Source organism: Pseudophryne corroboree, chromosome 4 (genome assembly GCF_028390025.1).
Source record: "Pseudophryne corroboree isolate aPseCor3 chromosome 4, aPseCor3.hap2, whole genome shotgun sequence".
NCBI classification, from domain to species: domain Eukaryota; kingdom Metazoa; phylum Chordata; class Amphibia; order Anura; family Myobatrachidae; genus Pseudophryne; species Pseudophryne corroboree.
The window spans coordinates 868,709,666-868,723,281 of NC_086447.1; the positions used below are offsets into that span (position 1 = coordinate 868,709,666).

Below are 13,616 nucleotides of genomic sequence, written 5' to 3' on the forward strand. Positions count from 1 at the left end.
TGGGGACACACGAGGGTCCCTCCGCGCTTCGGCAAGGGGGGACCCACAGTCCCTTTTTTTCCCTCAGTAGGCCTTCGGGCTCTGAGGGTTAGGGGAGTAACGGGGCCCTTCTCCTTTTGGAGAGGGTCCAAGAACCTACGCCCCCAGCACGTTTGGTCACAGACACTGGGTGATGAAGCCACGCACCTCGGGCTTCAAAAAAAAAAAAAAAATCTGGTGCTGCCCATGTGGGGCCACTAGTACAAATTTTTCCAGGGCCGCTTTATGTTCCCAATCCGCCCCTGACTACACGGCTCTACTTCTCCTTTCATCTGAGTCTCCGTCAAAAATCTCGCAGACTCCTCCTCTCCTCTTTTCATGTCACTGACTGACTCCTCCTCGCCTTTCAGACTCCTCCTCGCATGTCTCTGACTCCTCCTCCTGTCTGATCTCTGGCTCCCGCTCAGCTCTTTGCCTCCTCTGTATTACGCATATCCTACAGTCAGTGCGGGCACTGCGGCTGCGCTCAGGGCGATGCGGTACGCCAGGAGATGGGCGTGTTCTTCTGCGTCACGTGGGTGGACTGACCCGGAAGGGAAGAGGTAAGAGCGGCGCAGCCTGCAGGAGCCTAATCGGGAATAGAGCGTGAGTGACGGGGAGCGAACGCCGCTCGTTCCGGCATTAGGGTACCGGTTTCATGAGGGAGAGGGGCGGTGCAGCGGTGACATGGGGGTTTGGGCTGACATAAATGGCGCGACATGAAGATGAGGGGAGTACAGAGTGGTAATTGGCAGCTGGGGGTGTTACAGGCTGATGTAGGATAGGGGCAGTGACAGGAGGTGTGTGTAGGGGTGACAGGTGATGGGGCACAGTGACACAGGCTGGTGGGCATACTGATAAGGGGTGATGGTGAGGGATGTGAGGATACTGCAGGATGTGGTGGGCAGAATGGCAGGTACAGTGACATATGGAGGTGGGACAGAGTGACTCAGGGCAGACATGGGATGGTAGTGACAGGGATAGACGAGGCACGGTGACGAGGGCAGGGTAACATGGGTGATGAGGAACGATAGTGACATGTGGAAGTAGGGGGGCAGTGATATGGGGTACAATTAAGGGGTGACGAGGAGGTGGGACAGTGATGTGGGGTATAACGACAGGAGGTAGGGGGTATAGTGAGTGGGTGACAGGAGGAGTTAGGGAGACAGTGATGTAGGGTATAATGACAAGGTTACAGGATAATGAGGGTTACAGTGACTGGGTGACAGGAGGAGGTGGGACAGTTATGTGGGGGTATAACGACAGAAGGTTGGGGGTATAGTGACAGGAGGATATAGGGGGACAGTGATGTGGGGTACAACTACGGAGTGACAGGAGAAGGTACGGGTACAATGAAGGGGTGACAGGAGGAGGTGGCACAGTGATGTGGGGGTATAACGACAGAAGGTTGGGGGTATAGTGACAGGAGGATGTAGGGGGACAGTGATGTGGGGTACAACTACGGAGTGACAGGAGAAGGTACGGGTACAATGAAGGGGTGACAGGAGGAGGTGGCACAGTGATGTGGGGGTATAACGACAGAAGGTTGGGGGCTATAGTGACAGGAGGATGTAGGGGGACAGTGATGTGGGGTACAACTACGGAGTGACAGGAGAAGGTACGGGTACAATGAAGGGGTGACAGGAGGAGGTGGCACAGTGATGTGGGGTGTAACGACAGGATGATGGGAGTTGGGGGGGATAGTGACAGCTGTAGACTGGGATAGTGATGTAGGGTATAACAGCGGGGTTACAGGAGGAGGTAGCGGGACAGTGATGTGAGGTAAAAGTGCGGGTGACAGGAGGTGGTAGAGTAGGACAGTGATGTGGGGTTTAATGAGCGAGTGACAGGCGGCGGTGAAAGACAATGATGTGGGGTATATTGACAAGGTGACAGGAGAAAGTAAGGGGACAGTGATGTGAATCAAACCAACGGGGTGACAAGAGGAGGGGATGTTGGTGGACAGTGATGGATATAGTGATGGGGAGACAGGAAGCAATAGAGGGTTACAATGATGGGGTGACGGAAGTGGTAGCGGGGGACAATGACATGGAGTACAATGATGGGGAGGTAGGGAGACAATGATGTTTGTTATAATTACGGGCTGATCGGAAAAGGTAGGGAGACCGTGATGTGTAGTATAACGGTGAGGTGACAGGGGTATAGTGATGTGGCGCAGATCAATAGGGTGACAGGAGGAGGTAAAGGGGACAATGATGTGAGGCAGAATGACAGGTTGACAGGAGAAGGTAGGGGGACAGTTATGTGGGTACAATGATGGGGTGACAGGAGGAGGTAGGGAGACAGTGACGTGCGGTATAATGACGAGGTGACAGGAGAAGGCGGGGGGACAGTTATTTGGGTACAGCTATGTGGGTACAATTATGGGGTGACAGGAGCAGGTAGGGGAGACAGTGATGTGTGGTATAATGAAGAGGTGACAGGAGGAGGTAGGGGGCAGTGATGGTTACAATGACGGGGTGACAGGAGGAGGTAGGGGTACAGTGATGTGGGTCAGATCGACGGGGTGACAGGAGGAGGTAGAGGTGGACAGTGATGTTAGGCAGAACAACAGGGTGACAGGAGGAGGTAGGTGTACAGTGAAAAGGGGTACAAGGACTGGGTAACAGGAGGTAGGGGAAAGTCATGTGGGGCAGTACGACAGGAGGTGACAGTGACGTGGGATACAATGATGGGGTGACAGAAGGAGGTAGTTGGGAACAGTGAAGTGGGTTACAATGATGGGGTGACAGGATGAAGTAGTGGGGGACAGTGATGTGGGTTATAACGATGAAGTATCGGGGAGGTAGGGATCAGTGATGTCTAGCAGATCGAAGGGGTAACAGGAGGAGCTAGGGGACATTGATATGGGTACAATTATGAGGTGACATGAGGAAGTAGTGGGGGACAGTGATGTGGGGTACAATGACGGGGTGAAAGGAGGAGGTAGAGGGGGCAGAATGACAATGGGTGACAGGAGGATTTGGGTTGACAGAGTAACATTAGGGAGGAGAGTGGGAAGGAAGATTGGATAGATTGAGGGGAAGAGTTCTGTCTGTTGAGGTGTAGTTATTAAGATATCATTTGTTTGCTCATCATTTTCAGGGATTGGAAGAAAACGGTTAAAATAACATTTTGTTTTCTCCCTTTAGTGTCCACCATGTTAGTGGGGGAGCGGAGGAATGGCAATCTCATGGTACAGCTGGGTCCAACGCTGCAGGCCCAGCCCGAGGAGCTGCTGCGACAGCGATGGAGCACAGATGGGCATATCGAGTATCTGATACGTTGGGCTGTACAAAATACGGAGGAAGGGGCTGGAAGTAGTGGAATGACCTTACAGGCTGAGATCAAGTCCTCCAACATCCTGATGTGGATGTCAGCAGAGGAAGTATACACAAATTGCCCCACTTTACTAGGGAAGCGCAAACCCGAGGGAACAGGAATTCCAGAAGAGAAGGCAACTGGGGCCCCAGATGAAGGCGCTCTCCAGGAGATGACTGAAGATGTTCGGATGCTGGTGCAGAGAGCTGCTAGACAGATGTCACAGAGTTCCGGTCCTGATTCGTCCATCCTGAATACTATTCATGTGCTGAGTGCCTACGCCAGCATCGGCTCCTTGGCCGGAGTCTTCAAGGAGACTGGAGCGCTGGACCTACTCATGAAGATGCTCTGTAACCCAGAAAAACCTATTTGCAAGAATGCTGGGAAGATGTTGCGTGCGCTGGCCTCACACGATGCAGGTTAGAATCTTATCGGGATTGTTATCTTATTACATAGAACTGATTAATGAAGGCTTGTGAAGGGTCTGTCTCGTTTTGGGATCTGTGTAGGCTCAACCTGTAGAGTAAATTGGTCAAAGGTTTCATGATTTTGCAGTGCATGTTGGGAAGCTATTGGGTTGTGTGAGAATCAGGTCTGTGCCTTTTTCATTGTGTGATGGGTAGTCATTGGGTTCTGTCTTCTGCAGGAAGTCGGGCCCACGTCTTATTGTCTCTCAGTCAGCAGGATGGCATTGAACAGCACATGGATTTCGAGTCTCGTTACACATTGTTACAGCTCTTTGCTGAGACCACCAGCTCAGAAGAACATTGCATCTCTTTTGATGGAATACACCTACCTCAGGTAAGTGAGTGTACTGGTTATTGTAGGTCTTATAGATCATTTCTATATTGCTATGTTTCTCTAGCATCCATAAGGGATATTGGGGAACACTAGTACGATGGGGTATAGATGGGGTCCAAAGGAGCCAGTGCACTTTAAATTTCTCCAACTGGGTGTGCTGGCTCCTCCCCTCTATGCCTCCTTCCACAGGCAGTTTAGAAAAAAAATGCCCTCAGGAGAGGATGCACATCTCTGCAGCTCCAGAAAGTTCTCTTCAATTTCATTTAAAACTTATATTTTTTTTAGGTATGCTGTCTGGGCAACAGCACACCTGCGCCGTGGGAGTTAGGGAGGGTCACCGGCCTTGCGAGGTGCAGAGCCGCTTCCCCGCTGCAGGACCACCGTCCCAAGGGGCTGTTTGTTCAGTGGGGCACTGCGCCTTGGCTGTCACAGCCGCAGCACGCCGCACACCCCTAACCTTAGCCTGAAGGTGACATCGGTTGTGAGTACAATGTACAAAGTGCGTCTGACCACGGGCGCGGCGTGCAGAACCCTCCCTGGGGGGTCCCACTAGGATCACCTGTGACTACACTGGCACAAAAATGCTTAACTAAGCACTTGCGTGAGGTTTTAAGCTTGCTTGGAGACTTTGCCAGTATAAATAATATGTATAGCTTCGGCGTCATTGGAGGGGGCGGAGCTTCCTCAAAGCGGGACCAGCAGCTCTTGTCGCCTTCCTCTGCTTACAGCAGCCATCAGCAGCACACACTCAGCGCTCCTGCCTCAGACAAGCTGGAAACTGGTACAGGGTGTAGCTAAAGGGGGAGAGCCGCTGTTGTACATTATTCTGAGCCTATTTAGGACTGCATTTATTTGTGTTATTGTGATTACAGAGCTGACAGTCTCACTGGAGCTGTGCAGAGCCGGGGTGTGCTGGTATTTCTGCCTCTCTGTGTATCTCCTCTCACATACAGTAGGGCAGGCTTGCTTTATAACTGTGTGTATGTGTTTGTACTTAATGTGAAAATAGGATTTCTCTAACGTCCTTGAGGATGCTGGGACTCCGTAAGGACCATGGGGAATAGACGGGCTCCGCAGGAGATAGGGCACTTTAAGAAAGCTTTGGATTCTGGGTGTGCACTGGCTCCTCCCTCTATGCCCCTCCTCCAGACCTCAGTTTTACACTGTGCCCAGAGCGCGATGGGTGCACTGCAGGGAGCTCCCTGAGTTCTCTGCCTAGAAAGCATTTTTGTTTTGATTTTTTCTACATTTTTACAGGGAGCACTGCTGGCAACAGGCTCCCTGCATCGAGGGACTGAGGAGAGAGGGGCAGACCTTCTTGTCTAAGATAGGCTCTGCTTCCTCGGCTACTGGACACCATTAGCTCCAGAGGGGGTGAACATAGGTTCTTACTGGGCGTCCACCCCCAGAGCCGCGCCGCCGTTCTCCTCACAGAGCCAGAAGAAACGAAGTCAGAAGACGTCTCAGGCGGCAGGAGCCTTCAGAGCTTCACTGAGGTTACACACAGCACCGCAGCTGTGCGTCATTGCTCCCATACACCTCACATACTCCGGTCACTGTAAGGGTGCAGGGCGCAGGGGGGGGGGGGGGGGGGGGGGCGGCGGCGCCCTGGGCAGCAATATAACACCTCTCTTATGGCAAAAAGTATATATACATGTACAGGTGGGCACTGTACATGTATATAAAAGAGCCCCCGCCATATTTTAGTAAGTTTGAGCGGGACAGAAGCCCGCCGCCAAGGGGGCGGGGCTTCTCCCTCAGCACTCACAAGCGCCATTTTCTCTCCACAGCACCGCTGAGAGGAAGCTCCCCGAACTCTCCCCTGCTTGACACACGGTGAAGAGGGTTTTAAAGTAGAGAGGGGGGCACATATTTGGCGATTATACATTACAGCAGCGCTACTGGGTAAACATTCTGTGTTTTTTCCTGGGTTATATAGCGCTGGGGTGTGTGCTGGCATTCTCTCTCTCTCTCTCTCTCTCTCTCTCTCTCTCTGTCTCTGTCTCTCCAAAGGGCCTAGGGGGGAACCTATCTTCAGATAAGAGATTCCCTGTGTGTGTGGAGTGTGTCGGTACGTGTGTGTAAAAGGCTCTCCTAAGGAAGAGATGGAGCAAATCTGTGTGGGTGCATGGTGTCTCCGTCGACAACGCCGACACCTGATTGGATATGTGAAATTAAGTGCTAAGATGAACTTATTACAAAAGATTAGAGAACAGACAGGGAATCTACCCATGTCTGCCTCTATGTCACAGAGACCTTCAGAGTCTCGCAACGCTCACTATCCAAAATAATAGACACTGTTATCGACACGGAGTCTGACTCCAGTGTCGACTACGTTAATGCAAAGTACAGCCAAGACTGGCAGAAAAGTATTCAATATATGATTATTGTAATAAAAGATGTTTTGCATATCACTGATGACTCATCTGTCCCTGACACAAGGGTACACATGTTTAAGGGGAAGAAAGCTGAGGTAAATTTCCCTCCTCTCATGAAGGAAAAGAGCGGGAATCTCCAGACAAGAAGCTGCAGCTTCCCAATAAGAATTCTCAGGGAGTATCCTTTCCCTAATGGGGCCAGGATAAGATGGGAATCTTCCCCTAGGGTGTACAAGGCATTGACACGTTTACCCAAAAAGGTAGCGCTGACTTAACAGCTATCCTCAGGGATCCTGCAGATAGCATGCAGCAAAAGTACTTTGAAGTCCATTTACACACATTCTGGTACACTACTCAGACCGGCGATTGTGTCGGCATGGGTTTATAGCGCTGTAGCAGCGTAGTCAGATACCTTATCAGCGGAGGTTGAAACCCTAGATAAGGATGCCATGTTATTGTCCCTAGTAGATAGATAGATAGATAGATATATCTATCTATCTATCTATCTACTAGGCGCTCTTCACACCGTCGAAAGGGGCTACGCCCCCTTAACTCCTGCACGCCTTGCTGGGGTTCAATATTTGTATTATATGGAGTATTACCTGCATTTCTAGGTTTGTTAGTGGTTAAATATTGCAAGACGAAAGTGCTTCAGATGGTGAAGGGGGCGTAGCCCCTTGCGACGGCGTGAACAGTGCCTGCAGGGCACGTTGTACAGAATGTAGCGGGTGCGGGGGGGGGGGGGGGGGCAGGGAGTATGTAGATACTGCGGGTGGAGGGGGGGGGGTGGATGCAGGTGGGGGGGGGGGTGCGGGACCTATACCTATGTGATGTTATGTGTAACAATATTTAGGACACGGATAAGGATGTATGTGATATAGACATACCCGCATGAAGAGGTAAATGGTGGCATTAGACAGGGGAGTGCTGGTACAATGAGGAACAGGGGCAGCTGTGTCCTCTCTCTACACCGTACCATCCTTCAGGTGTAGCAACGCGGACATGTTGCGCACGCAATGTCTCCACGCGGCCGCAGGTGCACCAGTCCCATCTGCATGCACTATGTGCGCGCCCCCCTCAGGTGCTGTGTGAGGGATAAGGAGGAGGCGGCACAGCAAAGCATCACCGATATGCCGGTAGCTACGGGGGGCACCGCAGGGGGTTATGGCTCCTGTCCTCCTGGTGAGGGTTTGTCAGGGAGGTATCAAGGAGCCGGTGGTATGGACCCTGTATGGGACACAGGGGGGTCGGGAGGGGACACAGAGACGCGGGGCGGTAGGGAGGGGATGCAGAGACGCGGGGCGGTAGGGAGGGGATAGAGAGACGCGGGGCGGTAGGGAGGGGACACAGAGACGCGGGCGGTAGGGAGGGGATAGAGAGATGCGGGGCGGTAGGGAGGGGATAGAGAGACGCGGGCGGTAGGGAGGGGCTAGAGAGGGGCGGTAGGAAGGGGATGCAGAGACGCGGGGGGCGGTAGGGAGGGGATACAGAGATGCGGGGCGGTAGGGAGGGGATCGAGAGACGCGGGTCGGTAGGGAGGGGATACAGCGGCACAGGGCGGTAGGGAGGGGATACAGAGAGGCAGGGTGGTAGGGAGGGGATACAGAGAGGCAGGGTGGTAGGGAGGGGATACAGATACGTGGGTCGGTAGGGAGGGGATAGAGAAAAGCGGGCGGTAGGGTGGGGATACAGAGGCGTAGGGAGGAGGGGATACAGAGACGTGGGGCGGTAGGGAGGGGACACAGAGACGCGGGGCGCTAGGGAGGGGATAGAGAGACGTGGGGCGGTAGGGAGGGGACGCAGAGACGCAGGGAGGGGATAGAGAGACGCAGGGCGGTAGGGAGGGGATACAGCGGCACAGGGCGGTAGGGAAGGGATACAGAGAGGCAGGGCGGTAGGGAGGGGATACAGAGAGGCAGGGCGGTAGGGAGGGGATACAGAGAGGCAGGGCGGTAGGGAGGGGATACAGAGACGCGGGTCGGTAGCGAGGGGATAGAGAGAAGCGGGGCGGTAGGGTGGGGATACAGAGGCGTAGGGAGGAGGGGATACAGAGAAGCGGGTTGGTAGGGAGGGGACACAGAGAGACGCAGGGTGGTACGGAGGGGATAGAGAGACGTGGGGCGGTAGGAAGGGGATACAGAGACGTAGGGAGGGGATAGAGAGAAGCGGGGCGGTAGGGTGTGTATACAGAGGCGTAGGGAGGAGGGGATACAGAGACACGGGTCGGTAGGGAGGGGATAGAAGCGGGGCGGTAGGGTGGAGATACAGAGGCGTAGGGAGGAGGGGACACAGAGACGTGGGGCGGTAGGGAGGGGACACAGAGACGTGGGGCGGTAGGGAGGGGACACAGAGACGCGTGCGGTACGGAGGGGATAGAGAGACGTGGGGCGGTAGGGAGGGGATACAGAGACGTGGTGCGGTAGGGAGGGGATAGAGAGAAGCGGGGCGGTAGGGTGGGGATACAGAGGAGTAGGGAGGAGGGGATACAGAGACGTGGGGCGGTAGGGAGGGGACACAGAGACGTGGGGTTATAGGGAGGGGAGACAGAGACGTGGGGCGGTAGGGAGGGGACACAGAGACGTGGGGCGGTAGGGAGGGGACCAGAGACGCGGGCGGTAGGGAGGGGATAGAGAGACGCGGGGCGGTAGGGAGGGGATAGAGAGATGTGGGGCGGTAGGGAGGGGACGCAGAGACACGGGGCGGTAGGGAGGGGTTAGAGAGACGTGGGGCGGTAGGGAGGGGACACAGAGACGTGGGGCGGTACGGAGGGGACGCAGAGACGCGGGTCGGTAGGGAGGGGATAGAGAGACGCAGGGCGGTAGGGAGGGGATAGAGAGATGTGGGGCGGTAGGGAGGGTCCCCAGTGAGGAAGCTGATGAAGAGAGGGGGGGGGGGGGGAAGTAGTGGAGAGGGTGGACACCATTAGCGGAGACATTTGCAAAGTGGTGACCAGACATAGATACAGTGGGTAGGATGGCCGGAGGGACTCCACCGTTGGGGCTGTGGGCGGCTGCTGCAGGCTGGTAAACAGTACAGTGTTCAGAGGCAGTCTGTGCTACTGTTACACACATTCCCCCCCTGCTCGTGCTGCGCGGTGGATGAAAAGGGGCGTGGCCTAATGCAAAAGGGGCGTGGTCTCACAGGTATGTTCTCTCTCGCTCCGGGGGTGTTTCCAGCTTGCCTGTAGATGCTGGCAGCCCCCGGAGACTGGAGTGTGTGTGACAGGAGGCGACTGCTGCAGGAGATGACGTCACTGCAGCACTCGCCTCTGAGTCCTGTCACAGCAGGAGAGCGGACAGCTGGATGTGCGTGGAGGAGGCGGCGGGTCTGTGTACGCGGGGCAGGGAGGGCTATGAAGCCTTCTCCTGCGCCACCCGTCCCTCCTAATGTCTATGCCTGTGGCAGCAGCAGCAGTTGTTGTTCGCTCTGCACCGCGGCCGGGGACTCGGAGTGGCTGATGGCGGGGGGGGCGAGGAGGAGCAGAGACTTGCTACACATGTGGTGGGCGGGCTCTGTGACTCCGCCCACCGCTGGGACTCCACCCAGCGTTAGAAATGCAGGCACAGAGTCACAGGGCTAATATATATATAAATATATATATATATAATAGAAAAAGTGTATAGACTCGTGCGCTTCTTTAGGGATCGACCGTAAAGAGAAATACTTATCTGAACAATTTATAAATTTGCTAATAGAGTAGCCACAACTGGCTGATATCACAGTTTTGTAGGCTTAAATAAGTCTTTGTCAGCACCTTCCACTCTTCAGGGTGGCAGCTCAGTTCCTCAGTGTACCAAAGGTATATGGCATAAATTCTGTAGCAAAAGAGGATGGAGAAGAACAAGCGCCTATGGTGCAGTAAGTTCTTTAAAGTGTTATAATGACACTTAAGAAAATATAAATGCGTACCGAATGAAATCTTTAAACCACGCCTAATAGTAAGATGCCAGTCAGGATGTTTCTCACCAACAACACCATCTATAAATCAGAGAAGACGGAATCGCTGCATAGTGTAATACTTCTGGATTAACAATGATATCCCCGCATTCACCCAGTTGAGCGTACCAGATTTAAATGAATAGTCAGCATGAACATCTAATGGTCTCGTATCCAGAAATCTCTCATCAAATCCAGTACACAGGATTGTTGTAGTATCAGTCAAATGACTAGAAAAATTTATTCAAAATATAGGCTATAAAACATCATCCAAGTGAACTTGGATGGGTCCCAGAGCCGCGCCGCCGGCCCCCTTACAGAGCCAGAAGGCAGAAGAGGTCCGGAAAATCGGCGGCAGAAGACGTCCTGTCTTCAACAAGGTAGCGCACAGCACTGCAGCTGTGCGCCATTGCTCTCAGCACACTTCACACTTCGGTCACTGAGGGTGCAGGGCGCTAGGGGGGGGCGCCCTGAGCAGCAATAAAAACACCTTGGATGGCAAAAAAATGCATCACATATAGCTCCTGGGCTATATGGATGCATTTAACCCCTGCCAGAATCCATAAAAAAGCAGGAGAAAAGTCAGCGAAAAAGGGGCGGAGCCTATCTCCTCAGCACACTGGCGCCATTTTCCCTCACAGCTCCGTTGGAGGGAAGCTCCCTGTCTCTCCCCTGCAGTCACTACACTACAGAAAGGGTTAAAAAAAGAGAGGGGGGCACTAATTAGGCGCAGTATTAACTATACAGCAGCTATAAGGGGAAAAACACTTATATAAGGTTATCCCTGTATATATATAGCGCTCTGGTGTGTGCTGGCAAACTCTCCCTCTGTCTCCCCAAAGGGCTAGTGGGGTCCTGTCCTCTATCAGAGCATTCCCTGTGTGTGTGCTGTATGTCGGTACTTTTGTGTCGACATGTATGAGGAGAAAAATGATGTGGAGACGGAGCAGATTGCCTGTAATAGTGATGTCACCCCCTAGGGGGTCGACACCTGAGTGGATGAACTGTTGGAAGGAATTACGTGACAGTGTCAGCTCTGTATAAAAGACAGTGGTTGACATGAGACAGCCGGCTACTCAGCTTGTGCCTGTCCAGACGTCTCATAGGCCGTCAGGGGCTCTAAAGCGCCCGTTATCTCAGATGGCAGATATAGACGCCGACACGGATACTGACTCCAGTGTCGACGGTGAAGAGACGAATGTGACTTCCAGTAGGGCCACACGTTACATGATTGAGGCAATGAAAAATGTTTTACACATTTCTGATAATACGAGTACCACCAAAAAAGGGGTATTATGTTCGGTGAGGAAAAACTACCTGTAGTTTTCCTGAATCTGAGAAATTAAATGAGGTGTGTGATGATGCGTGGGTTTCCCCCGATAACAACGGATAATTTCTAAAATGTTATTGGCATTATATCCTTTCCCGCCAGAGGTTAGGGTGCGTTGGGAAACACCCCCTAGGGGGGATAAAGCGCTCACACGCTTGTAAGGGCTCTACCTTCGCCTGAGATGGCCGCCCTTAAGGATCCTGCTGATAGAAAGAAGGAGGGTATCCTAAAAGGTATTTACACACATACTGGTGTTATACTGCGACCAGCAATCGCCTCAGCCTGGATGTGCAGTGCTGGGTTGGCGTGGTCGGATTCCCTGACTGAAAATATTGATACCCTAGATAGGGACAGTATATTTTTGCCTATAGAGCATTTAAAAGATGCATTTTTATATATGCGTGATGCACAGCGGAATATTTGCCGACTGGCATCAAGTCTAAGCGCGTTGTCCATTTCTACCAGTAGAGGGTTATGGACACGTCAGTGGTCAGGTGATGCGTATTCCAAACGGCATTTGGAAGTATTGCTTTATTAAGGGAGGAGTTATTTGGGGTCGGTCTTTCAGACCTGGTGGCCACGGCAACAGCTGGGAATTCCACGTTTGTACCCCAGGTCGCCTCTCAACATGAGAAGACGCCGTATTATCAGGCGCAGTCTTTTCGTGGACAAGCGGGCAAAAGGTTCCTCATTTCTGCCCTGTGACAGAGGGAGAGGAAAAAGGCTGCAGAAATCAGCCAGTTCCCAGGAACAGAAACCCTCTCCCGCCTCTGCCAAGCCCTCAGTATACGCTGGGGCTTTACAAGCAGAATCAGGCACGGTGGGGGGCCCGTCTCAATGAATTTCAGCGCGCAGTGGGCTCACTCGCAAGTAGACCCCTGGATCCTTCAGGTGATATCTCAGGGGTACAAATTAGAATTCGAGACGTCTCCCCCTTGCCTTTTCCTAAAGTCGGCTTTACCGATGTCTCCTTCTGACAGGGAGACAGTTTTGGAAGCCATTCACAAGCTGTATTCCCAGCAGGTGATACTCAAGATACCCCTCCTGCAACAGGGAACGGGGTATTATTCCACACTGTTGTGGTACCGAAGCCGGACGGCTCGGTGAGACCGATTCTAAATCTAAAATCTTTGAACACTTACGTACAGAGGTTCAAATTCAAGATTGAGTCACTCAGAGCAGTGATTGCGAACCTGGAAGAAGGGGACTACATGATGTCTCGGGACATCAAGGATGCTTACCTTCATGTCAAAAAATTTACCCTTCTCACCAAGGGTACCTCAGGTTTATGGTACAGAACTGTCACTATCAGTTCAGACGCTGCCGTATGGATGGTACACGGCACCCCGGGTCTTTACCAAGGTAATGGCCGAAATGATGATATTCCTTCGAAGGAAGTGAATTTTAGTTATCCCTTCCTTGGACAATTCCCTGATAAGGGTAAGATCCAGGGAACAGTTGGAGGTCGGTGTAGCACTATCTCAGGTAGTGTTGCGGCAGCACGATTGGATTCTCAATATTCCAAAATCGCACCTGGTTCCGACGACGTGTCTTCTGTTCCTAGGGATGATCCTGGACACAGTCCAGAAAAAGGTGTTTCTCCCGGAGGAGAAAGCCAGGGAGTTATCCGAGCTAGTCAGGAACCTCCTAAAACCGAGCCAAGTCTCAGTGCATCAATGCACAAGGGTTCTGGGTAAAATGGTGGCTTCCTACGAAGCAATCCTATTCGGCAGATTCCACGCAAGAACTTTCCAGTGGGACCTGCTGGACAAATGGTCCGGATCGCATCTTCAGATGCATCAGCGGATAACCCTGTCACCAAGGACAAGGGT

At 52.8% G+C, this 13,616-nt stretch overlaps 1 protein-coding gene across 6 annotated transcripts in view; it reads left to right on the forward strand.

Annotated features, from left to right (window-relative positions):
• The first annotated feature begins 487 nt into the window (after positions 1 to 487).
• The window catches only part of CUL9 (cullin 9), a 234,465-nt gene continuing 221,336 nt past the window's right edge, over positions 488 to 13,616 (forward strand). For 3 of the 6 annotated variants that reach the window (XM_063918749.1, XM_063918750.1, XM_063918751.1), the window contains exons 1-3: positions 723 to 762; positions 3,171 to 3,758; positions 3,986 to 4,140. In XM_063918749.1, coding sequence (XP_063774819.1) covers positions 738 to 762; positions 3,171 to 3,758; positions 3,986 to 4,140 — 768 coding nt within the window. In that variant the 5' untranslated portion in view covers positions 723 to 737. Of the gene's footprint in view, positions 666 to 722; positions 763 to 3,170; positions 3,759 to 3,985; positions 4,141 to 13,616 lie in introns of those variants that run through there. The other 3 variants (XM_063918754.1, XM_063918752.1, XM_063918753.1) reach the window with 3 other exon arrangements.